The sequence below is a fragment of the Ranitomeya variabilis genome, chromosome 4 (assembly GCF_051348905.1).
Source record: "Ranitomeya variabilis isolate aRanVar5 chromosome 4, aRanVar5.hap1, whole genome shotgun sequence".
In the NCBI taxonomy this organism is placed as follows: Eukaryota; Metazoa; Chordata; class Amphibia; order Anura; family Dendrobatidae; genus Ranitomeya; species Ranitomeya variabilis.
The window spans coordinates 453192393-453220381 of NC_135235.1; the positions used below are offsets into that span (position 1 = coordinate 453192393).

Genomic DNA, 27989 nt, shown 5'->3' on the forward strand with positions numbered 1-27989 from the left:
AACATTTTTTTACATCTGTAGCATGTCAATTCTTTCAGTGTTTTGGCAGCGTTTTTCACCCATTCAGATGATTTGGAAAAAACCAAAGTAAAAACACAGCAAAAACATGCTGAAAATACTAAACGTGTGTTATACATTTATTTAGGCAGTCATTTTTCCTGAACCGTACCTGTAGATGATGTTTTGAGAGTGTAGATAGCCGATAGCACTGGCCACTTCCGCTGAGTAGAAACGTGCCCGTGGCTCCAGGAAAGAACGCTCCCTTTGCAAGTGGAAAAACAGCTAAATATAGAGAAGAAAGATTTTGTACCATGGAGGAAAAGCCTTCTTATTTTTATTGGTATTAAAGTAGAGATTGGTTGTAAATATTACAACATCAATGTACCAGGAGATCTTGTGTGACTGTGATTCCCTCTATAAATGTTAACCTATTACATAGTATCTTCCTTGAGCCAAGTATTAGGAAATGAAAAGATTAGCTAATATATAAGAAGTAATGATTATTGCTGGAATCATTCTGCATAAGGGTGATGTGTTATTGAAAAACATGGCACTACATATGAGTGGTTGTCTCTCAGACCCATTTTCATCCTAACATAGATGAGGAATATAGCTGGACAGCTTTGATACCCCCATTGCTGGGTGGTAAGGAAACCTCACATAAATGACCATACTTGTGGTCTAATCATCGTCATCTCGTTATGACAAAACTGTGATCAAGCCTAGGTAATTAATGCTCTAAGGCCCCAATTCATCAAAAAATTGGTGTAAATTGCTTTGAAAAGTCACAAATTTTGGTGGAACTCGGTATTACACAAAAATTCATGACTCGTGGCATTTTCATGCCAGTTTCTGCCAATTATGCAAAAATGGGCCAACCTGGGGTTTCTCGCCATGGATCATCTAATTCAGAGACTGATATATGATTTCAGGCGTTGAGCAGGGAGGAGCCCACGGCTCATCAGGCATTCCTGATTCATTCAAGAGATGTACGCCAATCAGGAGCAATTTGGTGAATGAACAGTTGGGGGAATGTACAGGACACATGAAAAAACATACTGAATACAACACACAGATAAGTCAGCATCATTTACCTTTTCCAATACATTAGAGCTGAGACCACCCTATCACCACACCCTATGGCTGCATTCTCTAGTTGTGGCCACTTCGCAATTTTACCCCAACTACAGCAATTAACTAAAATGCAGCCGCAATATGTGAATGCAGTACAGGGCTCAAAATCATTTACATTTTACAGGTAACTCACTTTCTGCCAGGTTATTTTTGTGTAGTATCCTAATAGTATCCTGTAATAGGGCTTTGGCAGCCCTTTCAGGATATGTAACTTCTATTTTCCTACGTGGCCCCAGTTGTGTCCCAGACAAATTTATTGCCTCGAGCCGGCAAGTCAAGCATGTGTAAATTGCAAATTAATGTTCACCCCTCCCCCGCCCATAATCCTGCCCACCCCTCTGCACTGGTGTCACTGATTCTGTCATACTGCCTTATACTCGAAGATCGCATAGCAATCCACGGACTGACCGTCTGTTCTCCTGACTTGAGAGTGACAGCTGCATAGAAATACACACGTCAGCAGAGCAGACGGCTAGTCCGAGGATTGCGATGCAGTCCTTGGACGATTAACATAGCAACCTGACTGCATCTAATCAGTGATACTGGCCGGGAAGGTTGGGTGGGATTATGTGGGTGAAAGGGCAGAATATTCATTTGCTTTACTTGCCGGCTTGCATTTAAATGCAAAATGATTTTTCATCCTTTCCCCCACACAAAAGCTTGCCCACCTCTCGGTCAACATCACTAATTTAGTCAGGCTGCTGAATTACTCGCCCGAGGATCACATTGCAATCCTCAGGCTGGCCGTCTGCTCTCTTGACAAGAGTGTGACAGCATGTATTTCTATGCAGTTGTCACTCTCAGGTCAGGAGAGCAGACGGTCAGTCCGTGGATTGCTATGTGATCCTCTGGCATACGGCAGTCTGACTGAATCAGTGACGCCAGTGCAGAGGTGTGGGCAGGATTATGGGCGGGGGAAGGAGTTAATATTTTTCCATTTACATATGCTTGACTTGCCGGTCCAAGACAAATTTGCCTGGGGCTTCTAGAAACACAACGGGGCTACATAGAGAAATAAAAGTTACCGTATTTTTCTGACCATAAGACGCACTTTTTACCCTCCAAATTTGGGAGGAAAGTGTAGGTGTGTCTTATGGTAGGGATGTAGCATGTGGGGAGGGGGGCAGCAGCGAATGGGATCGCACTGTTATCCCACTTCAGGAGACAGAAAAATGTCCCCACTGCCAGGGAATCAGCGCTAGGGAAACCATGTGGTCCCGATGATTAAGTGCAGTGAATATTCATTAGCTACTCCCCGCCCACCTATCAGCTGAGCAGTGAGCCGGGAGCAGCAAATGAATACTGCACTTAAGCAGGGACACACATGGTTTCCTCAGCGCTGATTCCTGCAGCAGCTGGGGAGATCCGTGTGTCCAGGGGAGGAGGAGGCAGCAGCAGCAGGGTCTGGGGGAGAGGAGATCGCTGCATACCTGCCTGGGCTGGAGCTGAGTGCTGTGCAGTGTGCACAAGGAGGACCTGTGATGATGTCAGAAGTGGGCGGGCTGGAGCATCACATGGCAGCACAGAGCCCTCCCTCTTCTTGACATCATCACAGGTCCTTCAGACTCCAACACTAGAATCTGCTGGCTTCCATTACCTGTGCTGTGGAAAGGCAACAAGAGGGAGGGCTCTGTGTGTGCAGTCATGGGATACTTTTACCTCACCACAGGCTGGCTGGCTGCCACAATTAAGAGGTTAGTCTTTCCAAAACACAATAAAGCACTCTGCCACTCCTTTAGTGAACTATAACTCCCAGCATGTCATAGGATCCGCAGGACATGCTGGGAGTGATAGTTCTCCCATGGGATTTTAAAGCAGCACTCCAGTGTTATTTTGCAGTGCTGGAGTGGTGCTTTCAATATAAGCCCTGTGCCCCCATTCTTATACTCACCCTCCAGCGTCTTCATATAGTACTTCACAGACACCACACTGGTCCTGCAGCTTCCAACATAATAACATACTATTATATATAATAACACCACATATAATAGTATATTATTAAATATTTTACCACATTTTTTTGCTTCAAATATTTTTTTCCCTATTTTCCACCTCTAAAACCTGGGTGCGCCTTATAGTCCGATGTGTCTTATAGTATGAAAAATACGGTACATATCCTGAAAGGGCTGCCTAATCCCTTTTTCAGGTTACAATTATGATACTACACAAAAATTACCTGACAAATTCCCTGTGAATTGCTTCTACTGGTAACAGGATTGTCACTCTCAGGTCAGGAGAGCAGACGGTCAGTCCGTGGATTGCTATGCGATCCTCTGGCATACGGCAGTCTGACTGAATCAGTGACGCCAGTGCAGAGGTGTGGGCAGGATTATGGGCGGGGGAAGGGGTTAATATTTTCCATTTACATATGCTTGACTTGCCGGTCCAAGACAAATTTGCCCGGGGCTTCTAGGAACACAACGGGGCTACATAGAGAAATAAAAGTTACATATCCTGAAAGGGCTGCCTAATCCCTTTTTCAGGATACAATTATGATACTACACAAAAATTACCTGACAAATTCCCTGTGAATTGCTTCTACTGGTAACAGGATTGTCGGCTACAGTACCTTGAGAAAAAAGTCATCTGAGAACGTCTGGTTATATGAAATGCTAGGCAGCACGTGGTTCTGGATTATGCTAGAAAATAAAGAAGCACTAATCTGTGTATGTAGTCTCACCTCTCCTCCATTTACATAGTCCAGAACAAAATAGAGTTTCTCTGGGGTTTGGAAGGAGAAGTGCAATCCTACAAGGAATGGATGCTTTAAGTTCTTCAGCAAAACATTCCTCTCAGCCATGATGTGAGATTGCTGAGAATGAAAAGGAAATATTGTTATAGGCTCAGAAATTTGAATAAATGTGGTTGCAAGCACATGTAGGATGAAATACCTCTTTTCTCTTTAGAATGGTCTTCTTCTGTAGAACCTTCACAGCATAGAACTTATTGTCACTTTTACGCTTGGCTAGCAGGACCTGATAAAAGTAAACCTTCTTTAGCTGGTAAAACAAGATTTCACAATACTAACTGCATGTACTTATTTCATAGATCGCAAGGAGGCTGGTGTGCCCTGAAAATCTACATCAGAATAACTGCACTATTTTGATACTAAGCATGTTACGAGACCAGCTATCATAGCGTTCATGCCCTGAGAACTACGCCTCTTGCCTGATGGCATCTCGTCTTTTCTGAGTTTCCAGCCTCGGACAATGTCATTGTTGTGGCAAGATGTACATTTGAACACTCCAGGCTGCCAAATTTAAAGAAGAACCACAAATTCTGTCAGGTAGGAAGCTGTTTTTAGGTTCTCCCATCGAGTGTTCACAGATAACTGCCGCTGAACTGGGTCCTGTGAATCGATTCTTACCAACTCCACACATGAGTCCAAGTGTATTCAGGTTCTGTACAGCCTGATCAACAGCCACAGCTTGTACTGAGAAATGGAGATCAAAAGCAGTAGGAAGGAGAGACAGTCTAAGTATGTGGAAATTGAGAGTACATTTTCGCAAAGGGTTATACAGCCAGTTCGACATGAATTACCACTCTAAATTTACAAGACTCATAATGGTATTACAGATGTAGAAGCAAGGTTAGATCCATCTCAAAGCTTAAATTATGTACACTTGAGAAATCTGATGACAGACCCACTTCTGGACTCATGAGCATGTCTGTCTACAACATGGCTCATGTACATTACCATGCCTTTATTTATATTTGGACAGACATTTCGTTTTCTGTGTTTTGTCATTGATTCCATGTGAAAAATGTTCGGTCAGAATCATGTTCAATATTGAGCGCTTCTCATAGTATCTTATCCTCTTTCTATGGAGTCTTATATATAACATGTAGCCGCTTAAAGACTATCTACACTTTGAATTTTCTTTATATAATTCAAAAGTACAAACGAAGATAAGAAACTTTGTAATAAAATGCATTACACACTTATCTGACACTTCTTCTCACTTGTTGATCATTCACTATTAAAACCTGCTCAAAGCTGTCTACAAATATGTTTTTAGTAAAGGTACCTTCACACTAAGCGACTTTGCAGCGAGAACGACGACGATCCGTGACGTTGCAGCGTCCTGGATAGCGATCTCGTTGTGTTTGACACGCAGCAGCGATCTGGATCCTTGGATTTTTTTTTTTACTTTTACAATGGTAACCAGGGTAAATATCGGGTTACTAAGCAGGCCCTGCGCTTAGTAACCCGATGTTTACCCTGGTTACCCGGGGACTTCGGCATCGTTGAAGACAGTTTCAACGATGCCGAAGTCGTTCCCCTGATCGTTGGTCGCTGGAGAGAGCTGTCTGTGTGACAGCTCCCCAGCGACCACACAACGACTTACCAACGATCACGGCCAGGTCATATCGCTGGTCGTGATCGTTGGTAAGTCGTTTAGTGTAACGGTACCTTAAGGGATCAAATTACACTTGCTACTAATAAAAGTCCATGGAGATTGTAGATGGAAGGATCTGGAGGGAGACTTAAATAGAGATAAACTAAATAAAAATGCTGTTGCTTCTAGTGACTAGAGATTACATAGGTAAAAATTATTACGATGTCGGATACAGTTCATATGCAGACCAAAAATATTCCTCACACACATTAAAAGATACTTAAAAGTGCAGGTACGCGTTAAAATGCTGCTCCAATATATCAGTGAATTACATAAATTACAATTGTTCCACACCATGCTAAAGTTATAATTGATTTCTTAATTCATCTGATGCAGATTTATTGGAGAAATTCCTGCAATAAAAAATCAGTTCCTTAAAGAAGCACTCCCATGAAAGTTTTTAAATTATTTATATATTGTAATCATCATATTATATGGCCCTGTGTACTTACAATTGCTCATTTCGTCCTTCTACCGTTTTAATTCTTCTCCGTTACGTCTATGAGATCACATGATTAGAAAATGACTAGCTGGATCCTTCTCTGCTCTATGTAGAAACAGGAGGTCAATTTTCCCTGTATGATTCATCATTCATGAGCCACAGCAACGTCCCTGGCAGGGGGAGGAGCAGAGCAGCTAGGTCAGGAGTTGAAGAGGGAAATGATTGTTGTAGGGAAAAGAGACTTCTTGTTTCTACATAGAGAAGAGAGAAGAATTTACTTGGTAGAAATGCAAAATAAGCAATTGTGTTGTGAATTAGACTTCTTGGCTCCCTCTGGTGGTTATTAGTGATATGACTCTGGGATTTTCTTTCCTCAGTTTGCACCCACCTGGGTCGTTAGTCCAGGGGTGTTGCTATATAAACCTCCTGGATCCTTAGTCCAGTGCCTGGCATCGTTGTAATCAGATCCTTTTTGTTTTGTCTGCTGGTCCTGGTTCGTGCAAAATTAAGCTAAGTCCTGCTTCTTTGTTTTTTGGGTTATTTGCTTGCTCTCATTTTTGTCCAGCTTGTACTAAATGTGATTCCTGACCTTGCTGGAAGCTCTAGGGGGCTGGTGTTCTCCCCCCGGGCCGTTAGACGGTTCGGGGGTTCTTGAATATCCAGCGTGGATATTTTTGATAGGGTTTTTGCTGACCATATAAGTTATCTTACTATATTCTGCTATTAGCTAGTGGGCCTCTCTTTGCTAAATACCTAGCTCATCCTTACGTTTGTCTTTTCCTCTTACCTCACCGTTATTATTTGTTGGGGGCTTGTATCCAACTTTTGGGGTCTTTTCTCTGGAGGCAAGAAAGGTCTTTCTTTTCCCTTCTAGGGTTAGTTAGTTCTCCGGCTGGCGCGAGACGTCTAGAATCAACGTAGGCACGTTCCCCGGCTGCTGGTATTTGTGGTGCTAGGATTAGATATATGGTCAGATCAGTTACCACTGCCCTATGAGCTGGTTTCTGTGTTTGCAGACTTAGAAACTATTTCTGAGACCCTCTGCCATTGGGGTCATAACAGTATGCCAGGCCAACATTGAATGTTTATTGCATTGCAGAAGTGGGATAATAAGAAAGGAAATTCTGAGGTTTTTTTTGTTTGTTTTTTTTCCTCTCTTCCTCCCCTTTACCTTTGAGTGGCTTGTGCTTGCTACAGACATGAATGTCCAGACCTTGATTACAAGTGTAGACCAGCTTGCTGCTCGTGTGCAGGGCATACAAGATTTTGTTACCAGTAGTCCAATGTCTGAACCTAAAATACCTATTCCTGAACTGTTTTCTGGAGACCGATTTAGGTTTAGGAATTTCAGGAACAATTGTAAATTGTTTCTTTCTCTGAGACCCCGTTCATCTGGAGATCCAGCTCAGCAAGTGAAAATTGTTATCTCTTTTTTACGGGGCGACCCTCAGGATTGGGCTTTTTCGTTAGCGCCAGGAGATCCGGCATTGGCAAATATTGATGCGTTTTTTCTGGCGCTCGGATTGCTTTACGAGGAACCCAATCTTGAAGTTCAGGCAGAAAAAGCCTTGCTGGCTATTTCTCAGGGCCAGGATGAAGCTGAAGTGTATTGCCAAAAATTTCGGAAATGGTCCGTGCTTACTCAGTGGAATGAGTGTGCTCTGGCCGCAAATTTCAGAAATGGCCTTTCTGAAGCCATTAAGAATGTGATGGTGGGTTTCCCCATTCCTACAAGTCTGAATGATTCTATGGCGCTGGCTATTCAAATTGACCGGCGTTTGCGGGAGCGCAAAACCGCTAATCCTCTGGTGGTGTTGTCTGAACAAACATCTGATTTAATGCAATGTGATAGAATTCAGACTAGAAATGAGCGGAAAAATCATAGACGTCAGAATGGGTTATGTTTTTACTGTGGTGATTCTACACATGTTATATCAGCATGCTCTAAACGCCTAACAAGGGTTGTCAGTCCTGTCGCCATTGGTAATTTGCAACCTAAATTTATTTTGTCTGTGACTTTAATTTGCTCATTGTCTTCTTACCCTGTTATGGCGTTTGTGGATTCAGGTGCTGCCCTGAGTCTTATGGATCTGTCATTTGCCAAGCGCTGTGGTTTTGTTCTTGAACCGTTGGTAAATCCTATTCCTCTTAGAGGTATTGATGCTACGCCATTGGCGGAAAATAAACCGCAGTTTTGGACGCAGGTAACCATGTGCATGACTCCTGAACATCGGGAGGTGATTCGTTTTCTTGTTCTACATAAAATGCATGATTTGGTCGTTTTGGGTCTGCCATGGTTACAGACCCACAATCCAGTCTTGGATTGGAAGGTAATGTCTGTGTCAAGTTGGGGCTGTCAGGGAATTCATGCTGATTCCCCGCCGGTGTCTATTGCTTCCTCTACTCCTTCGGAAGTTCCTGAGTATTTGTCTGATTATCAGGATGTATTCAGCGAGTCCAGATCCAGTGCTCTGCCTCCTCATAGGGACTGTGACTGCGCCATAGATTTGATTCCAGGTAGTAAATTTCCTAAGGGAAGATTATTTAATCTGTCTGTACCTGAGCATGCCGCAATGCGTTCGTATATCAAGGAGTCTCTGGAGAAGGGGCATATCCATCCATCCTCTTCCCCTCTTGGTGAGGGATTCTTTTTTGTGGCCAAGAAGGATGGATCTTTGAGATCTTGTATTGACTATCGGCTTCTGAATAAAATCACTGTTAAATTTCAGTATCCTTTGCCTCTGTTGTCGGACTTGTTTGCCCGGATTAAAGGTGCCAAGTGGTTCACCAAGATAGATCTTCGTGGTGCGTACAACCTTGTGCGCATTAAGCAAGGAGATGAATGGAAGACTGCATTTAATACGCCCGAAGGTCATTTTGAGTACTTGGTGATGCCTTTTGGGCTCTCTAATGCGCCCTCAGTGTTTCAGTCCTTTATGCATGATATTTTCCGGAAGTATCTGGATAAATTTATGATTGTTTATCTGGATGATATTCTGGTTTTCTCTGAAGATTGGGACTCATATGTGGATCAGGTCAGGATGGTGTTTCAGGTTTTGCGTGAGAATGTTTTGTTTGTTAAGGGCTCAAAGTGTCTCTTTGGAGTACAGAAGGTTCCCTTTTTGGGGTTTATTTTTTCCCCTTCTGCTGTGGAGATGGACCCAGTCAAGGTCCGAGCTGTTCATGATTGGACTCAACCCACGTCAGTTAAGAGTCTTCAGAAGTTCTTGGGTTTTGCTAACTTCTACCGTCGTTTTATCGCTAATTTTTCTAGCGTTGTTAAACCTTTGACGGATATGACCAAGAAAGGTTCTGATGTTGCTAACTGGGCTCCTGCAGCCGTGGAGGCGTTCCAAGAGTTGAAGCGCCGGTTTACTTCGGCGCCTGTTTTGTGCCAGCCTGATGTCTCACTTCCCTTTCAGGTCGAAGTGGATGCTTCTGAGATTGGGGCAGGGGCCGTTTTGTCACAGAGAGGCCCTGGTTGCTCGGTAATGAGACCATGTGCTTTCTTCTCCAGGAAGTTTTCGCCTGCTGAGCGGAATTATGATGTCGGCAATCGGGAGTTGCTGGCCATGAAGTGGGCATTTGAGGAGTGGCGTCATTGGCTCGAGGGTGCTAAGCATCGTGTGGTGGTCTTGACTGATCACAAAAATCTGATGTATCTCGAGTCTGCTAAACGCCTGAATCCTAGACAGGCCCGCTGGTCATTGTTTTTCTCCCGTTTTGACTTTGTGGTCTCGTATTTACCAGGTTCAAAGAATGTGAAGGCTGATGCTCTTTCAAGGAGCTTTGTGCCTGACTCTCCTGGAGTCGCAGAACCAGTTGGTATTCTTAAAGAGGGAGTTATCTTGTCAGCCATTTCTCCTGATTTGAGACGCGTGTTGCAGAGATTTCAGGCTAGTAGACCTGACTCTTGTCCACCTGACAGACTGTTTGTTCCTGATAGGTGGACCAGCAGAGTCATTTCCGAGGTTCATTCCTCGGTGTTGGCAGGTCATCCGGGAATTTTGGGCACCAGAGATCTGGTGGCTAGGTCCTTTTGGTGGCCTTCCTTGTCACGGGATGTGCGGTCATTTGTGCAGTCCTGTGGGACTTGTGCTCGAGCTAAGCCTTGCTGTTCTCGTGCCAGCGGGTTGCTCTTGCCCTTGCCTGTCCCGAAGAGGCCTTGGACACACATTTCCATGGATTTCATTTCTGATCTCCCGGTGTCTCAGGGCATGTCTGTCATCTGGGTGGTATGTGATCGCTTTTCCAAAATGGTCCATTTGGTGCCTTTGCCTAAGCTGCCCTCCTCTTCCGATCTGGTTCCTGTGTTCTTTCAGAATGTGGTTCGTTTACACGGCATTCCTGAGAATATTGTGTCTGACAGAGGATCCCAGTTTGTTTCCAGGTTCTGGCGATCCTTTTGTGCTAGGATGGGCATTGAGTTGTCGTTTTCGTCTGCCTTTCATCCTCAGACTAATGGACAAACGGAGCGAACTAATCAGACTCTGGAGGCTTATTTGAGGTGTTTTGTTTCGGCAGATCAGGATGATTGGGTGACCTTCTTGCCGTTGGCTGAGTTTGCCCTTAATAACCGGGCTAGTTCCGCTACTTTGGTTTCGCCATTTTTCTGCAACTCTGGTTTCCATCCTCGTTTTTCCTCGGGACATGTGGAGCCTTCTGACTGTCCTGGGGTAGATTCTGTGGTGGATAGGTTGCAGCAGATCTGGAATCATGTGGTGGACAACTTAAAGTTGTCACAGGAGAAAGCTCAGCGTTTTGCCAACCGCCGCCGCGGTGTGGGTCCCCGACTTCGTGTTGGGGATTTGGTATGGCTGTCTTCTCGATTTGTTCCTATGAAGGTCTCCTCTCCTAAATTTAAGCCTCGCTTCATCGGTCCTTACAAGATATTGGAAATCCTTAATCCTGTGTCCTTTCGCTTGGATCTTCCGGTGTCGTTTGCCATTCACAACGTGTTCCATAGGTCCTTGTTGCGGCGGTACGTTGTACCTGTGGTTCCTTCTGTTGAGCCTCCTGCTCCGGTGTTGGTTGGGGGCGAGTTGGAGTACGTGGTGGAGAAGATCTTGGATTCTCGTCTCTCCAGACGGAGGCTTCAGTATCTGGTCAAGTGGAAGGGCTATGGTCAGGAGGATAATTCCTGGGTGGTTGCCTCTGATGTGCATGCGGCCGATTTAGTTTGTGCCTTTCACGCTGCTCATCCTGATCGCCCTGGTGGTCTTGGTGAGGGTTCGGTGACCCCTCCTTAAGGGGGGGGTACTGTTGTGAATTAGACTTCTTGGCTCCCTCTGGTGGTTATTAGTGATATGACTCTGGGATTTTCTTTCCTCAGTTTGCACCCACCTGGGTCGTTAGTCCAGGGGTGTTGCTATATAAACCTCCTGGATCCTTAGTCCAGGGCCTGGCATCATTGTAATCAGATCCTTTTTGTTTGCTCCTATCTGCTGGTCCTGGTTCGTGCATAATTAAGCTAAGTCCTGCTTCTTTGTTTTTTGGGTTATTTGCTTGCTCTCATTTTTGTCCAGCTTGTACTAAATGTGATTCCTGACCTTGCTGGAAGCTCTAGGGGGCTGGTGTTCTCCCCCCGGGCCGTTAGACGGTTCGGGGGTTCTTGAATATCCAGCGTGGATATTTTTGATAGGGTTTTTGCTGACCATATAAGTTATCTTACTATATTCTGCTATTAGCTAGTGGGCCTCTCTTTGCTAAATACCTAGCTCATCCTTACGTTTGTCTTTTCCTCTTACCTCACCGTTATTATTTGTTGGGGGCTTGTATCCAACTTTTGGGGTCTTTTCTCTGGAGGCAAGAAAGGTCTTTCTTTTCCCTTCTAGGGTTAGTTAGTTCTCCGGCTGGCGCGAGACGTCTAGAATCAACGTAGGCACGTTCCCCGGCTGCTGGTATTTGTGGTGCTAGGATTAGATATATGGTCAGATCAGTTACCACTGCCCTATGAGCTGGTTTCTGTGTTTGCAGACTTAGAAACTATTTCTGAGACCCTCTGCCACTGGGGTCATAACACAATTGTAAGTATACAGTGCTATGTAATATGTTGACTGCAATATATTAAGAGTGTAAAAACTTTTGATGTGAGTGATTCATTAACCTCTTTGCGACCTTGGATGTATAGGTACGTCCAAGGTCGCCTCCCCCTGTTTGCTGCGGGCTCCGTTGATGAGCCCGTAACCTTTCCGGCACATGTCAGCTGATTTTATCGCTAAATTTTCATTTTTTTCACCAATAAATGCAAGTCATATCAAATAAATTTTACCACTGTCAAAGTACAATATGTCACGAAAAAACAGTCTCAGAATCACCAGGATCCGTTGAAGCGTTCCAGAGTTATGACCTCATAAAGTGACAGTGGCCAGAATTGTAAAAATTGGCGTGGTCAGGAAGGTAAAAACAGGCTTCGCGGTGAAGGGGTTAACAATGCAGACGGCCATTATTTGCTAATAGAATTTTATTGATGGTCATTGTATGTTAGTTGCTGGTAATATCAATTCCACATGCCAAAGCAGAGATATCATGTATATTATTAATATTCTGCTATAAGGGAGAAATCAAAATGATTGATGCCAGACATAGCTTTTACATTGTTGGCCAAAAATGTTACATTTTGGTCTCATCTGACTACAGCACCTTCCTCCATACATTTGGGGAGTCTCCCACATGTCTTTTGGAAAACTAAAAATGAGCCTTACAATTTTTGTATGTGAGTAAAGGCTTTTTTCTGCCCATTCTTCCATAACGGCTACTTCTATGGAGTGTACATCTTATTGTGATAGTACAGGCTGATAATCCAATCTCTGCTTAAGAACTCTGCAGCTCCTTCAGGGTTACCTTAAGGCCATGTGCACACGTTCAGTATTTTTCGCGTTTTTTTTTTCCGCGTTTTTTCGTTATAAAAACGTGATAAAAACGCGAAAAAACGCTAACATATGCCTCCTATTATTTACAGTGTATTCCGCATTTCTTGTGCAAATGTTGCATTTTTTTACACGAAAAAATCGCATCGCGGAAAAAAAAAGCAACATGTTCATTAAATTTGCAGAATTGCGGGGATTCCGCACACCTAGGAATGCATTGATCTGCTTACTTCCCGCATGTGGCTGTGCACACCATGCGGGAAGTAAGCGGATCATGTGCGGTTGGTACCCAGGGTGGAGAAGAGGAGACTCTCCTCCACGGACTGGGCACCATATAATTGGTAAAAAAAAGAAATTAAAATAAAAAATAATGATATACTCACCTTCGATGGCCCCGGAGTCTTCCCGCCTCTCAGCGGTGCATGCTGCCGCTTCCGTTCCTATAGATGATGTGTGAAGGACCTGCGATGATGTCGCGGTCTTGTGATTGGTCGCGTGACCGCTCATGTGACCGCTCACGTGACCGCGACGTCATCGAAGGTCCTGCACACACACACCATCTATAGGAACGGACGCCGCTGAGATCGGCTGTCTGCAGGTGAGTATAAGCATTTTTTTTATTTTTTTATTACTTTTAAACATTCTATCTTTTACTATTGATGCTGCATAAGCAGCATCTATAGTAAAAAGTTGGTCACACTTGTCAAACACTATGTTTGACAAGTGTGACCAACCTGTCAGTCAGTTTTCCAAGCGATGCTACAGATCGCTTGGAAAACTTTAGCATTCTGCAAGCTAATTTCGCTTGCAAAATGCTAAAAAAAACGGGAAAAAAACGCAAAAAAAAAATGCGGATTTCTTGCGGAAAATTTCCGGTTTTCTTCAGGAAATTTCTGCAAGAAATCCTGACGTGTGCACATACCCTTAGTTTCTGCGCTCCCTCTCTAATTATTGCCCTTCTTGCCCAGGCTGAGAGTTTTGGTGGGTTGCCCTCTCTTAGCAGGTTTGTGGTGATATCATGTTCTTTCCATATGATAATGGATTTGATGGTGCTGCGGGAGATCATCAGAGATTAGGATATTTTTTTTTATAACCTAACCATGACTTGTGCTTCTCAACAACGTTGTCCCTGACTTGCTTGGAGATCTTCATGGTGTTTGGTTAGTGGTGCCTCTTACTTAATGATGTTGCAGCCTCTGTGGTCTTTCAGAAAAGGTGTGTATATGTGACACATAGACTGCGCACAGGTGGACTTCCTATCACTAAGCTTGTGACTTATGAAGGTAATTGCTTGCACCAGAAATTTTTAGAGGCTTCATAGCAAAAGGGGTGAATACATAAAAACATGCCAATTTTTAGTTATTTAGTCCCATAAATTTAATTTATGACAATATTTTTCTCACGTCATTTCACCAACTTAGACTATTTTAACACATGTTGTAATGTAACAAATTAGGTAAAAATCCAAGGAGGTGAATACTTTCACAAATAACTGTATGTAATTGCCTTGATTTATCCTCACAACCTTTTCAAAACAGAGGTTTCTTTGCAACCATGTATTACAACTGGATGAGTAAAGTGTTAACCTGTAAGATCTGTAAAATCAGCTTGTTAGTATGATTTGTAGGGTAGGGGCAGGTGAGTCTGTGCATAACTGTAAAACAACAAGTTCTAGTAAATCGAAAAACAGCAGCAGCCCCTCCACCCGCAATGTCCTGCAGAGTCAGCTCCAGATTATAAGATTAGCCACAAACTCTGAGTCCTTGGCAGCAACGGCTGGAATTCTCACAGGGGTGCCGCAGAGCTTACACTTCTTAACCCTGAGCCCCATGTAGTACAAATTCCAGTAAATGCCATGATGTAGTATTTGTCAAAAGATGAATATACCTGTCTAATTACTCTATTTATTTGCATGTATGATTTTACACTTATTAGTGACTTTTAGTTTTTCGCCCAGATTCTCCATGATTTTCTAATATTAGAAAATCTTATAGTCAGCGTCTCCTGTCAATGAATGGTTAATAATAAGGAATATATAGTTGGACTTAACCAGATGAAATCTCAGCCTCCATGCCTATTCAAATCTAGTGTTTTCATATGATGCTGAAAAAAAGTCTTTCTGAGTATATTCATTTACATTTCTCAATTTCATAAATGGGGTAAACCCACTCCTTTCATATCACTCGCCTCTGGTCTTCATATGTCACTTTTTTTCTCTGACCCCTTTTCATTTTCCAATCTCAAAGTATTCTCTTTGTCGCTAGAAAAATGTAGTATCCAGGTATCAAACAAGTAGCCAAAACTGAAGTTTAAAGGGCAGTTCTACCTTTGAACACCATTTCTAGTTTCTATTCAGATTACATCTACATAAAAGGTTAAGAAACCTCCTAAATGTGTCACATTACTTATAATGATCTTGATTTACGTACTGCATTTTCATCCAGGGTAGGCTGAATTCGCAATAATGCTCACTTTTATGGGAAACTGTCAACAAATTAGGACTACACGTATGAGAATAGCTTTGTGCTGGTGGTAAACTACCAATAATCCTGAGAGATATCAACTTTGAAGCCTGCCAAAGAGTCTGCTTATATACATTGGCTTGCTGTCAGGATTCTCCGGTAGTGTTGCCGAGATCAGGCAGTCAAGTGATGCAAGTATGCAATTTGCACACTTCCAGCCACATTCTGACCAGACATCCTCACTCAATTCAATTACAAATCGGTCACGTGACTGCCTACTGTCAACAACAGTACCAGAAAATCTTAACAGTAAGCAGTGTGCCTGCTGAAATGCTTCAGAAGTATTCAGTCACATAGAGTGACTGCAGACTTTTAGCAGAAAACCCCTTTAAGCACATAGCCTTGATTTGACTCTGGACATCCTCCACAACATATACGGAGATATAACAGGGCATATATAGTATTGTACTCGTCCATACTGTAATCATGTATTTCGATGGTTCCAAAACAGAGCATACTACCGTTCTTCTTGAGTTTGTGTCAGCTGTATAGGAAACTTAAAAATTGTGGCATGCTCTACTGGACACCATATGGCAGAGCTATTCTCCCCAAGAAGCACAAATCGCTATATACAGTTGCGCTCAAAACTTTACATACACCGGTAGAATTTTTGCTTTCTTGTCCTTTTTTCAGAGAATATGAATGATAACACGAAAACCTATTCTCCACTCATGGTCAGTGGCTGGGTGAAGCCATTTATTGTCAAACTACTGTGTTTTCTCTTTTTAAATCATAATGACAATTTAAAACATCCAAATGACCCTGATCAAAACTTCACATACCCCATTTCTTAATACCGTGTATTGACCCCTCTAACATCAATGACAGCTTGGCCTGATAACAGGCACAGAAGTTGACACAAATGCTTTTCAATGGCTTCTAAAGAACATCCTCACCTGTTTGCTTGTAATCAGTGTGTGTGCATTAAAGCTGAGTGAGTTTCCGGGATCTAGACAAACTGTTGCATCTTTCATCCAGCCACTGACGATTCTGGATTGTGAGTCATGGGGAAAGCAAAAGAATTGTCAATGGATCTACAGAAAAAGATAGTTGAATTGTATAAAACAGGAAAGGGATACAAAAAGATATCCAAGGAATTGATAATGCCAGTCAGCAGTGTTCAAACTGTGACTAACAAATGGAAAATCAGGAGCTCTGTAAAAGCAAAACCACGGTCAGGTAGAGCAACGAAAATGTCGTCCACAGCAGCCAGGAAAATTGCTCAGGATGCAAAGAAAAACCCACAAATAACATCAGCTGAAATACAGGACTCTCTGAAAACTAGCAGTGTGGCTGTTTCAAGATGCACAATAAGGAGGCACTTGAAGTAAAATGACCTGCATAGTCGAGTCCCCAGAAGAAAGCCATTACTGCGCAAATGCCACAAAGCATCTCTCCTACAATACGTAAAACAGCACAGAGACAAGCCCCAAAACTTCTGGAACAAGGTAATTTGGAGTGATGAGACCCAAATTGAACTTTTTGTCCACAACCATAAATGTTAGATTTCGAGAGAGGTCAACAAGGCCTATGATGAAAGGAACACCATTCCTACTGTAAAGAACGGAGGTGGATCACTGATGTTTTGGGGATGTGTGAGCTACAAAGGCACAGGAAACTTGGTCAAAGTTGAAGGAACGATGAATGCAGCACGTTATCAGCAAATACTGGAGGCAAATTTGCACTCTTCACCCAGGAAGCTTCACATGGGACGTACTTGGAAATTCCAACATGACAATGATCCAAAACACAAGGCCAAGTCAACCTGTCATTGGCTACAGCAGAACAAAGTAAAGGTTCTGGAGTGGCCATCTCAGTCTCCTGACCGCAATATCATTGAACCACTGTGGGGAGATATCAAGCACGCAGTTCATGCTAGACAGCCCAGGAATTTATAGGAACTGGAAGCTTTTTGCCAAGAAGAGTGGGCAGCTTTACCATCTGAGAAAATAAAAACCTCATCCACGACTACCACAAAAGACTTCAAGCTGTCATTGATGTTAGAGGGCGCAATACACGGTATTAAGAAATGGGGTATGTGAACTTTTGATCAGGGTCATTTGGATGTTTTGAGTTGTCATTATGATTTAAAAAGAGAAAACACAGTAGTTTGACAATAAATGGCTTCACCCAACCACTAACCATGAGTGGAGAAAAAGTTTTGGTGTTATCATTTATAATCTCTGAAAAAAGGCCAAGAAAGCAAAAATTCTGCTAGGTATGTAAACTTTTGAGCACAACTGTAGCATTACATGGAGTCTCTATAATATGGACCTGCAGGAATTCTGCGCGCTGACTTACAGCATCCTGCATAATCCTGCCTTCAAGAAGAAAATTCATTGGGAGCAGGACAAGATAAGCAATGCACTGTTCCTTAAAAGTTAGTGATAATGGCTAATGTTTCTTTAGACCCTGAAAATAATGTACATCTAATTAGTATCTTCTTCTGTCTGTCTGTGTAAAAGGTACAGTACAGTAATTGTAGCGTAGCATTCAGGAAGCTGAGGATGAGTAATTAGAGATCTTTCCCTGACGGGAAGGTTCTGCACTACGCAGACTTATGGGAAGATAAAATTAGATTACCATCTTAAATATTTTGCTTCTATGGCTATATTTTGTAGAATCCTCCAGAAACAGCTCTTCAGGTACTTCCAGGTAGGACACAAGAGGCTTGCAGAATGTAAAATCTAAGCTGTAATGTATACACATGCAATGTAAAGCGCTGGCCAGCCTATATTACCATTTAATCAAAAGACTAAGGTTGCACTGCAACTCTTCAAGCATTCCCAGCTATGTATATGGAAACCTTGTCCAAAATTAAAAATTAAAAACACTCACAGAGGCAAGACAGGTCACAAAGAACTTTTTCTGACTTTATAATTCCATTGGCCATGATAGGCATTGATGCCTGTAAGGGTTATTTTTATCAAAGCCTAAAACACACAACGATAGGTATTTTACAATCTGAGCTGATCCAAACCATCACTTATATTTGCGTATAAGAATGGACATGTGGGAAACATCCCTCTTCATTTTTACTACTTCCGAGTGTGTTTCTAAGCGTGTCTGCACTGTGACCTTTCATCTATCCAGATTTAGATATACAGGAAGGACTATCTCAGGCTGTCTTAATCAATATATTGTTGTTAGAAGGATCCCTCAACAATAAGATAAGAGGGTGAGCTATTTCTGGAGACCCCATACATTAGCCATCATTTCTGGGTGAACCCACAGGTCGATTTCCCTTCAGCACTGACCACAGATGGAACGAGGCATTAGGGTGCTTTCACATTGCGCTTATCTTCACGTTCATGGGTCCAATCGAGGCTTGCGTCTGAACACACCCTCAAATTAGGATTTGGAAGTATGCGCCGATGGGGCCATAAACTATAATGGTGCCGGCAGACCGAAAGTGCGTTCTGCTGTGCATCGTTTTTGGGCATGTACACCTTCTGGAGGCGGACACCCAGATACAGTCTACTACGTCTGAATGCCCAGCTCTAGTAGGCATCCACTCCCGAAAACAATGAAGACCATCAGTATTATAGTCCTGGAAAACCATATAGGTAATATAAACTTAAAACCAAAGCTACACTTTCATAACCACTTCAATCCTCCTTTTCCTTACAAACCTTTCCAAAGCTCCCTTTTCCTATGACTTTCAGGAAGTCAAAGTCGGTTGGTTTAGCACTGAAAAGAAAAAGAAAAGTTTAAACTGTAACTGTTTCAATGTATTTATTCCTGGCTGATCCAGAAGTGAAACATCAGACACATTTCTGCAACTTCCCTATTCATTAAGAATGTGGCTTGCATATCCATGCGCATGCTACAGGGCTTATTTTCTGGCAAATTCCTTTTCCAAATGTGTTTAGAATGCTAGTGAAGTGTATAAAGGGATTCCCTGGGTGAAAAAAAAATCCCAAGTTTGGTAAAGAAAAAAAAATAGCGGCATTTTTCGAGACCTGTAGCGTCTCTATTTTTCGGGATCCGGGGCTGAGTGAAGGTTTATTTTTTGTGTACCAAGCTGACGTTTTTATCAATACAATTTTGGGGTAGATTTTAATTGCCTGCTATTGTATTTTAATGCAATCTTGCAGCAACCAAAATTAATTATTTGTATATTTTGATAAATCCGGTGTTTCTGAGTGCAGCGATACCAAATATGTGTTGTTGTTTTTTTCATTTTGAATAGGGCAAAAGCGGGGTGATTTGGACTTTTATATTTTTTAAATATTTTTAAAACCATTTTTTTACACTTTTTAGAAGACTTGAAGCTGCGATCTTCTGATCGCTTGTGCTACACATAGCATGGCTTCGGCCCTGCTGTGTGTAGCATAAATGCTCATAGCAGATTGGCAATGACAACCACAGTGGTCTCCTGCAAACCCCCTGTTGTCATGCCAACCTATCTACGCCCCGTGATCATGTGAAGGGGCGTCGATAGGCTGAGTTAGTGACTCACTTCCAACTGTGGCTGTTAGGGGCACATGATTCTGATCAAATCAGCTGTCATGTGCCAAAAAATATGCAGGCTCAGCGCCGAAGCCCATATCAAAGGGGGAGACACGACATATGATGTATATATAAGTCATATATCTTGAAGGAGTTAAAATGCTCCCTGTCCTGTTGCTCTGACAGAAACTTGTCCTTGAAAGTTAATAATACAGGTGCCTGTGAGCATTTGTAGTAGGAAGCTCTGCTGCTGTTACTCGGAGTTAAGGCTATGTTTCCACGGTCAGGAAAACTTCAGGATTTGCTGCAGATTGGACGCTGTGTACAGCCGCAGCGTCCAATCCACAGCGTCCAGATGTTACAGCATAGTGGAGGGGATTTATCCGGCAGCCCTGTGTAACCGGACATGCGGCGCGTCTTTCCAGACTGCAGCATGTCTATTTATCTTGAGGAGAAGCTCAGTCTCCGCAAGATAAATAACCCAGTCTATGAATACAATGCGGTGATTCCGCATGTGTTCAGTGAACACATGCAGAATCACTGCCTGTACAACAGGGGGCGGAGCGGGGTATTCACTGCGTCCAAAGCGTAGGGAGTCCTGAACGTGGAGACATAGCATAACTTGTAGCACATACTATCTCCTGGTCAGAATTGTGTTTTATTGTTCATGTGCTTTCTATGTGCAAAGTTAAAGAAGCACTGCCATTGAGGTTTTTATCCTCTTAATATATTGCAATTATCATATTACATAGCACTATATACGTACAATTGCTCATTTCGCATTTCTACCCAGCTAATTCTTCTCTTTTCTCTGCTCTATGTAGAAACAGGAAGTCTCTTGTCCCTGCAGAAATCATTCCTCCAAAATGTTTGAATATACTGTGGTGTGTGCTGAAAACCAACTGAATAAAAATGTATATAAAAGCAAAAGACCTACAATGGCCTGATGAAGGCGGTCACAATTATAGTAATATATTAAGAGAATAAACACTTGTATGGGAGTGCATCTTTAGACTGGCAAGCACAAGAAAATCAATCATTGCAGTTATATTGAAAAATCATATCACAAGACACAACAGTGTTTCACGTGCGTGCACCTACATTATCCCACAGAACTAGTCTTTAGAGGTAAAGCAGCAGGGGAACATGTACTCACTTGGGGTTGGCAGACGGGCCCAGGTTAATGTTAGAAGTCATGACTGGAGAGCGGAGTTCACCTGTTCCAGTCTTGATGTCATTCATTCAACTGTAACGGTAAGAGGTTAGATTCCTTTGTCATTAACCACAAACAGGATGAAAATGGAAGAGAAAGATACAACGAAATAATTTGCAGCTAGGAAGTAAGTTATAAAAGCAATGAGACTCAAGTAACTAAGAGTTAATTTACACGAGCTGACCGGCATTAAACGACCACCAATTGGTAACAAGCAGTCATTTAAAAGCCTGTTTACACAGGCAGATCCCGCAAAGCGATGCGCACTAAACAATCTACATATAATAGATTCAGTGTGCATAGGCTGCCATGGTTCTCAACAGCATAAGCTTACCAGAAAGATTCACTGCCGAAAACAAGGATTTTTAAGGAAACTTAAAAATCATTTGACTTTACGAATTAGCTCTTTGCTTGTTTGTCAGGTGATTGAGAGTTAGTTTTCACTACCAGATTATTGAGAACAAGTGATACTAGGAACAACTGATCATGAAAATCTTTCAGTGTAAAAGCATCTTAAAGAGAATTTGTCACATTGGATTATGCAATCAACCGGTAGATATAGGGTTAAACTGCAGTATAATATCATGATAAAGGTGCCTAGTCACCATTCTCAAAGTGTGGCACTCAGGAGAAAATTAACTATATTCCTCCCAGGAGCCACTGGCTTTCAGTTCTAGAAACATGTCAGTGTGACTACAGTCACCGCTCACAGCACTGAGAGCAGCAGCTGTAAGCACGCCACGGGACTTTGACTGATAGCTGACTCTGTGCTGATGCCATGCTGAGATGGTTGTCAGTCAAAGTCTTGGGGTGAGCTTACACCCACCGCTCTCAGTGCTGTGAGCAGGGACTGTAGCCATATTGGCACGCCTATATGACTGAAAGCCAGTGGCTCCGGGAAGAAGTAAAGTTCATTTTTTCCTGGGTGTTGCATATTCAGTACAGCAGCCGGGCACCTCCCTAACACTATTAACTTGAAGATTAATCCTATGTATGCAGGTTAATATCCAACCTGACAGGTTCCATTTAAGGGTCCATTTACACGAACTGACCGGTGGCATTAAACGACTGCCTACTCAGTGGTGAGAGCAGTCAATGTTGGGCGGATATAAATTGCACCAAAGTGTCACACTTACCGTGCCTCTCTATAAGATAATGTCTCACATACTGTGACTCTATAAGATAATGTCACCCATACTGTACCTCTCTATATGATAATGTCAAACATACTGTGTCTCTCTATAAGATATAAGATAATGTCACGCATACTGTGCCTTTCAATTACTCCTTAAAGGGAACCAGTCAGCAGGATTGTGCACAGTAACCTACAGACAGTGTCAGGTTGGTGCCGTTATACTGATTACAATGATACCTTGGTTGATGAAATCCGTCTTGTGGTTGTTGTTTAATCTTTATTTTCTTATAATGCGATTCTTGTCCTACGGGGCGGCCTGTGGGGCGGAGGGGTCTTTATGTGGTGCTCTGGTACATATTCATCTGTATGGCCTCTGACAGGTCACTGATCCCTAAGTGACCTGCCCTATTTTGCATACTGAATATAATATGTTTTGAAAAACATTTTTTTTTCACATTTAGCAGGCAGGTGGTGGCACCTGCACTGTAGTATGATTGCATGTATAATGTCCTTTCAATTATTTTATTTGGTGATATACATGTATTAAGAAAAAATCTCTCTCGAAATGATGCCAGCTTCGCCAGCACAGTGGCATCTATTGGCGATCCGATAGATGCTACTGCACAGGCGCCGCCGGCAACATTTTGCTAGAGGAACATGTGCAGTAGCATCTTTTGGATCACCGACAGATGCTACTGCGCAGGCGCGGCCGATGCCATTTTGACAGAGAATTTTTTTTTTCTGAATACACGTATATCACCAAATAAAATAATTACATTGACATTACACATGCGATCATGCTACAGCGTTGGTGCCTGTCTGCTGAATGTGAATTTTTTTTTCCATAACATATTATATTCAGTATGTAAAATAGGGCGCAGGTCACTGAGGGATCAATGACCAGTCATAAGCCACACAGATGAATATGTAAGTAGAGCACCACATGAAGACCCCCCTGAAGCACGAGCATATTATTAACTGAAAACAACAAATAAGCATTAAACAACAACCACCAAGGTATCATTTTAATCAGTATACGGGCGCCGACCTGACAATGTCTGTAGGTTACTGTGCACAATCCTGCTGACAGGTTCTGTTTAAGGAACAGACTACATTAGATAGAAGCTAAATCATAAACTTGTCCACTTATATCTCAAACAATCATGAATTAAATATACTAAGGAAAGGCCTGACATTTGTACCAACAAATCCCTACAATTGCTTTGGGTGGGTTAGGGATGTTAATTTATTTGGACATCAATTAAAGAGGAAGAAGTTCTTCAAATTGCATGATAGACCCAGGGACTTGCATTGTTCCCTAACTGAAGATGACATGGAGGGATATCATAAATTGATGGAACTTTCCAAGGAAATTGCAAGAGATAGGGGCACTGGCCTGTTTACAGATCTTAAGAGGACAAGTAAAAGGATGCCACCATCTAGTGATTTTTCCAGCATTGATATTTTCTTCATCCTTGTTGAAAGGATTTGTGTATTATTTCCCATGTTAATAACGCAGTAAAACATAACTTATCGGCAGAGGAGAGGTCGGCATTAGAACATCTTGAGAAAAATAATGAAATTATCATCAAAGCATCTGACAAAGGTGGTAACAATGTGGTAATGGATCACCAGAAATATCTTTCAATGGGTCAGATGATCCTGCAGGATAGAGCAACATATGAGATCTTACCTAGTGATCCCACGAAGGACTACTGTGAGTTGGTTGGAGTTATACTAAGAGGGGCTCATGATATATCATTGACAGCAAATGTTGAGTATGATTTTCTGATGCCAACCTTCCCTATAATTCCTACTTTCTAAACGTTACCAAGGTGCATAAAGGGCTGGACCCTTTAAAAGGGCGCCCTATTGTGTCTGGGGTAGATTCTATCACGCAAAATAGTGGTATCTACATTGATCGCATTCTTCGTCCATTTTTAACATCGCTCCCATCATACATTCAAGATATTACAGATCTTTTGAGGAAATTAGAAGGTATAACAGTGAATGCAGACATTATCATAGCATCGATCGATGTGGGTGTGGTTTATAGTAACATACCCCTTAGAGCTGGCTTAAACGCCTTGGATCATTTTTTAAGATCGTGAATGTGAAAGACACAGTTCATTTGTGGGCACACTACTTGAGTTTGTCCTGACTCATAACTACTTCCACTTCAATGGGAAGTACTTTCACCAGCTCAGGGGTACTGCGAGGGACAGCCCGTTTGCCCCAGGTATGTTAACATCTTCCTGGGCTGGTGGGAGGAAACCATTGTCTTTGGAGAGGAAGGGGAATGGTGGCAACATCTCATCATGTTATGGGTCAGGTACATAGATGACATTCTTATCTTATGTACTGGATCATCAGATGAATTCCAATTATTTGTGGACACTTTGAATATCAACAATATATGTCTTAGGTTCACATCAGAATCAGATATAATCCAATTGCCCTTTCTAGATCTTGTCATCAAATACATCAGGAAGGACATTTAAGAATATCTACCCATCGTACGCCTAATGTGACTAATAGTCTCTTGCTATAGTATAGTCATCACCCACTACTTTTACAAAGGGGATACCCAAGGGCCAATTTAATTGGCTCAGGAGAAATTGCTGCAGGCTCTCGGAGTTTAGGAATCGGTCCACCAATATGAGGATAAGACTTAGGGATAGGGGTTATCCTCATGATATTTTTGCACATGTACACTGCTCAAAAAAATAAAGGGAACACTTAAACAACAGACTATAACTCCTAGTAAATCAAAATTCTGTGAAATCAAACTGTCCACTTAGGAAACACTGTTTGACAATAAAGTTCACATGCTGTTGTACAAATGGAATAGACAACAGATGGAAATTATTGGCAATTATTAAGACACACTCAATAAAGGAGTGGTTCTGCAGGTGGGGACCACAGACCACATCTCAGTACCAATGCTTTCTGACTGATGTTTTGGTCACTTTTGAATCTTGGTTGTGCTTTCACACTCGTGGTAGCATGAGACGGACTCTACAACCCACACAAGTGGCTCAGGTAGTACAGCTCATCCAGGATGGCACATCAATGCGAGCTGTGGCAAGAAGGTTTGCTGTGTCTGTCAGCGTAGTGTCCAGAGGCTGGAGGCGCTACCAGGAGACAGGCCAGCACACCAGGAGACGTGGAGGGGGCCGTAGGAGGGCAACAACCCAGCAGCAGGACCGCTACCTCAGCCTTTGTGCAAGGAGGAACAGGAGGAGCACTGCCAGAGCCCTGCAAAATGACCTCCAGTGGGCCACAAATGTGCATGTGTCTGCACAGTTAGAAACCGACTCCATGAGGATGGTCTGAGTGCCTGACGTCCACAGATGGGGGTTGAGCTCACAGCCCAACACCACCCAGGACGCTTGGCATTTGTCTTAGAACACCAGGATTGGCAAATTCATCACTGGTGCCCTGTGCTCTTCACAGATGAAAGCAGGTTCACACTGAGCACATGTGACAGACGTGACAGAGTCTGGAGATGCCGTGGAGAGCGATCTGCTGCCTGCAACATCCTTCAGCATGACCGGTTTGGCAGTGGGTCATGTGCCCTCCATGTGCTCGCCAGAGGTAGCCTGACTGCCATTAGGTATCAAGATAAGATCCTCAGACCCCTTGTGAGACCATTTGCTGGTGCGGTTGGCCCTGGGTTCCTTCTAATGCAGGACAATGCCAGACCTCATGTGACTGGAGTGTGTCAGAATTTCCTGCAAGATGAAGGCATTGATGCTATGGACTAGCTGGTCTGTTCCCCAGACCTGAATCCGATTGAACATATCTGGGACATCATGTCTCGCACCATTCACCAACGTCATGTTGCACCACAGACTGTCCAGGAGTTGGCAGATGCTTTAGTCCAGGTCTGGGAGGAGATCCCTCAGGAGACCATCCGCCGCCTCATCAGGAGCATGCACAGGTATTGTAGGAAGTTCATACGGGCACGTGGAGGCCACACACCCTACTGAGCATCATTTTCTTGTCTTGTGGCATTTCCACTGAAGCTGGATCAGCCTGTAACTTCATTTTCCACTTTGATTTTGAGCATCATTCCAACTCCAGACCTCCAAGCGATATTAGTTGTGATTTACATTGATCATTTTTAGGTTTTAGTGTTCTCAACACATTACACTATGTAATGAATAAAGATTTACAACTGTAATATTTAATTCAGTGATATCTAATTCTCTTAACCTCCTGGCTCTTACTGAAACCTGGATCCAGCAGTCAGACACCACCACAGCTGCTGCTCTTTCATATGGTGGACTACACTTTTCTCATACCCGAAGATCGGACAACAGAGCAGGTGGAGGTATTGGTCTGCTCCTATCAACCAAATGTACCTTCCAAGTTATCCCCCAAGTACCCTCATTTGTCTTCCCTTCCTTTGAAGTCCATGCTGTCAGACTCTATATCCCCTTCTCCATGCGAGTGGCGGTGGTGTATCGTCTTCCTGGCCCCTCTCATCAGTTCCTGGATCACTTTGCCACCTGGCTTCCACACTTTCTCTCCTGTGACATCCCCACCCTCATCATGGGTGATTTCAGCATCCCCATTGCTTTTCCCCTCTCCCCATCTGCTTCTCACCTTTTATCTCTAACCTCCTCTTTCGGCCTCTCGCAGCATACTAACTCTACAACGCATGAAGACGGAAACTCCCTCGACTTGGTCTTCTCCCGGCTTTGTTCAGTGGATAATTTCACAAACTCCCCTCTCCCACTCTCTGACCACAACTTTCTTTCATTCTCTATCAAGAACTGCCATCCCGCTCAGGTCACGCCCACTTTCCACATTTATAGAAACATCCAGGCCATTAACACCCAGAAACTTATGAAGAACTTGCAGTCTTCATTGGCCCCTATCTCCTCCATCTCATGTCTTGATTCTGCACTGAAGCATTACACTGAAACCCTGCAAAGTGCCTTGGATGAAATTGCACCTCCTATACATAGAACAACTAGGCACAGACGGCGACAACCGTGGCACACGCTTCAAACACGTTTCCTGCAGCGGTGCTCCAGGCGTGACGACCGTCTGTGGAGAAAATCTAATCTACCCGAAGATTTCATCCATTATAAGTTCATGCTTAAAACACACAACTCTGCCCTTCACCTCTCCAAACAAACCTATTTCAACACCCTCATCACCTCACTGTCCAACAGCCCTAAACGTCTCTTTGACACTTTTCATTCCCTACTCAACCCAAGAGTGCAGGCCCCAACCACAGATCTCCGCGCTGACGATCTGGCCAATTAGTTAAAAGAAAAAATTGACTATATCCGACAGGAAATTATCTCCCAATCCCTTCATACCATGCACTGTCCTCCCTCCCCCACTGCATCTAGTTCACTCTCTGACTTTGAACCAGTCAAACAAGAAGAAGTAATCAGGCTCCTTGCATCTTCTCGCCCGACCACTTGTACCAGTGACCCCATTCCGTCACATCTACTCCAGTCCCTTTCCCCGGCTGTCACCTCTCACCTAACAAAAATATTCAACCTTTCTCTCTCTCTTCCGGTATTTTTCCCTCCTCATTTAAGCATGCCATCATACATCCATTACTTTAAAAAAATCCTTCGATCAAAACTGTGCCGCTAATTATAGACCTGTCTCTAATCTTCCCTTCATCTCTAAACTCCTCGAACGCTTGGTCCACTCCCGTCTTATCCGCTATTTCTCAGATAACTCTCTTCTTGACCCTCTTCAATCTGGTTTCCGCTCTTTAAACTCTACTGAAACTGCCCTCACTAAAGTCTCTAATGATCTACTAACAGCTAAATCCAATGATCACTACTCCA

The 27989-nt window shown here is 43.0% G+C and overlaps 1 protein-coding gene across 3 annotated transcripts in view; it reads right to left on the reverse strand.

Moving 5' to 3' along the window:
- SGK2 (serum/glucocorticoid regulated kinase 2) overlaps positions 1-27989 on the reverse strand; it is a 51988-nt gene that overhangs the window by 14476 nt on the left and 9523 nt on the right. For all 3 annotated transcript variants that reach the window (XM_077251564.1, XM_077251565.1, XM_077251566.1), the window contains exons 2-6: positions 20976-21065; positions 19000-19057; positions 4026-4109; positions 3815-3946; positions 170-282 (exon numbers count right to left, since the gene is read on the reverse strand). In XM_077251564.1, the coding sequence (XP_077107679.1) occupies positions 170-282; positions 3815-3946; positions 4026-4109; positions 19000-19057; positions 20976-21061 (473 nt within the window). In that variant the 5' untranslated portion in view covers positions 21062-21065. The remainder of the gene's footprint in view (positions 1-169; positions 283-3814; positions 3947-4025; positions 4110-18999; positions 19058-20975; positions 21066-27989) is intronic.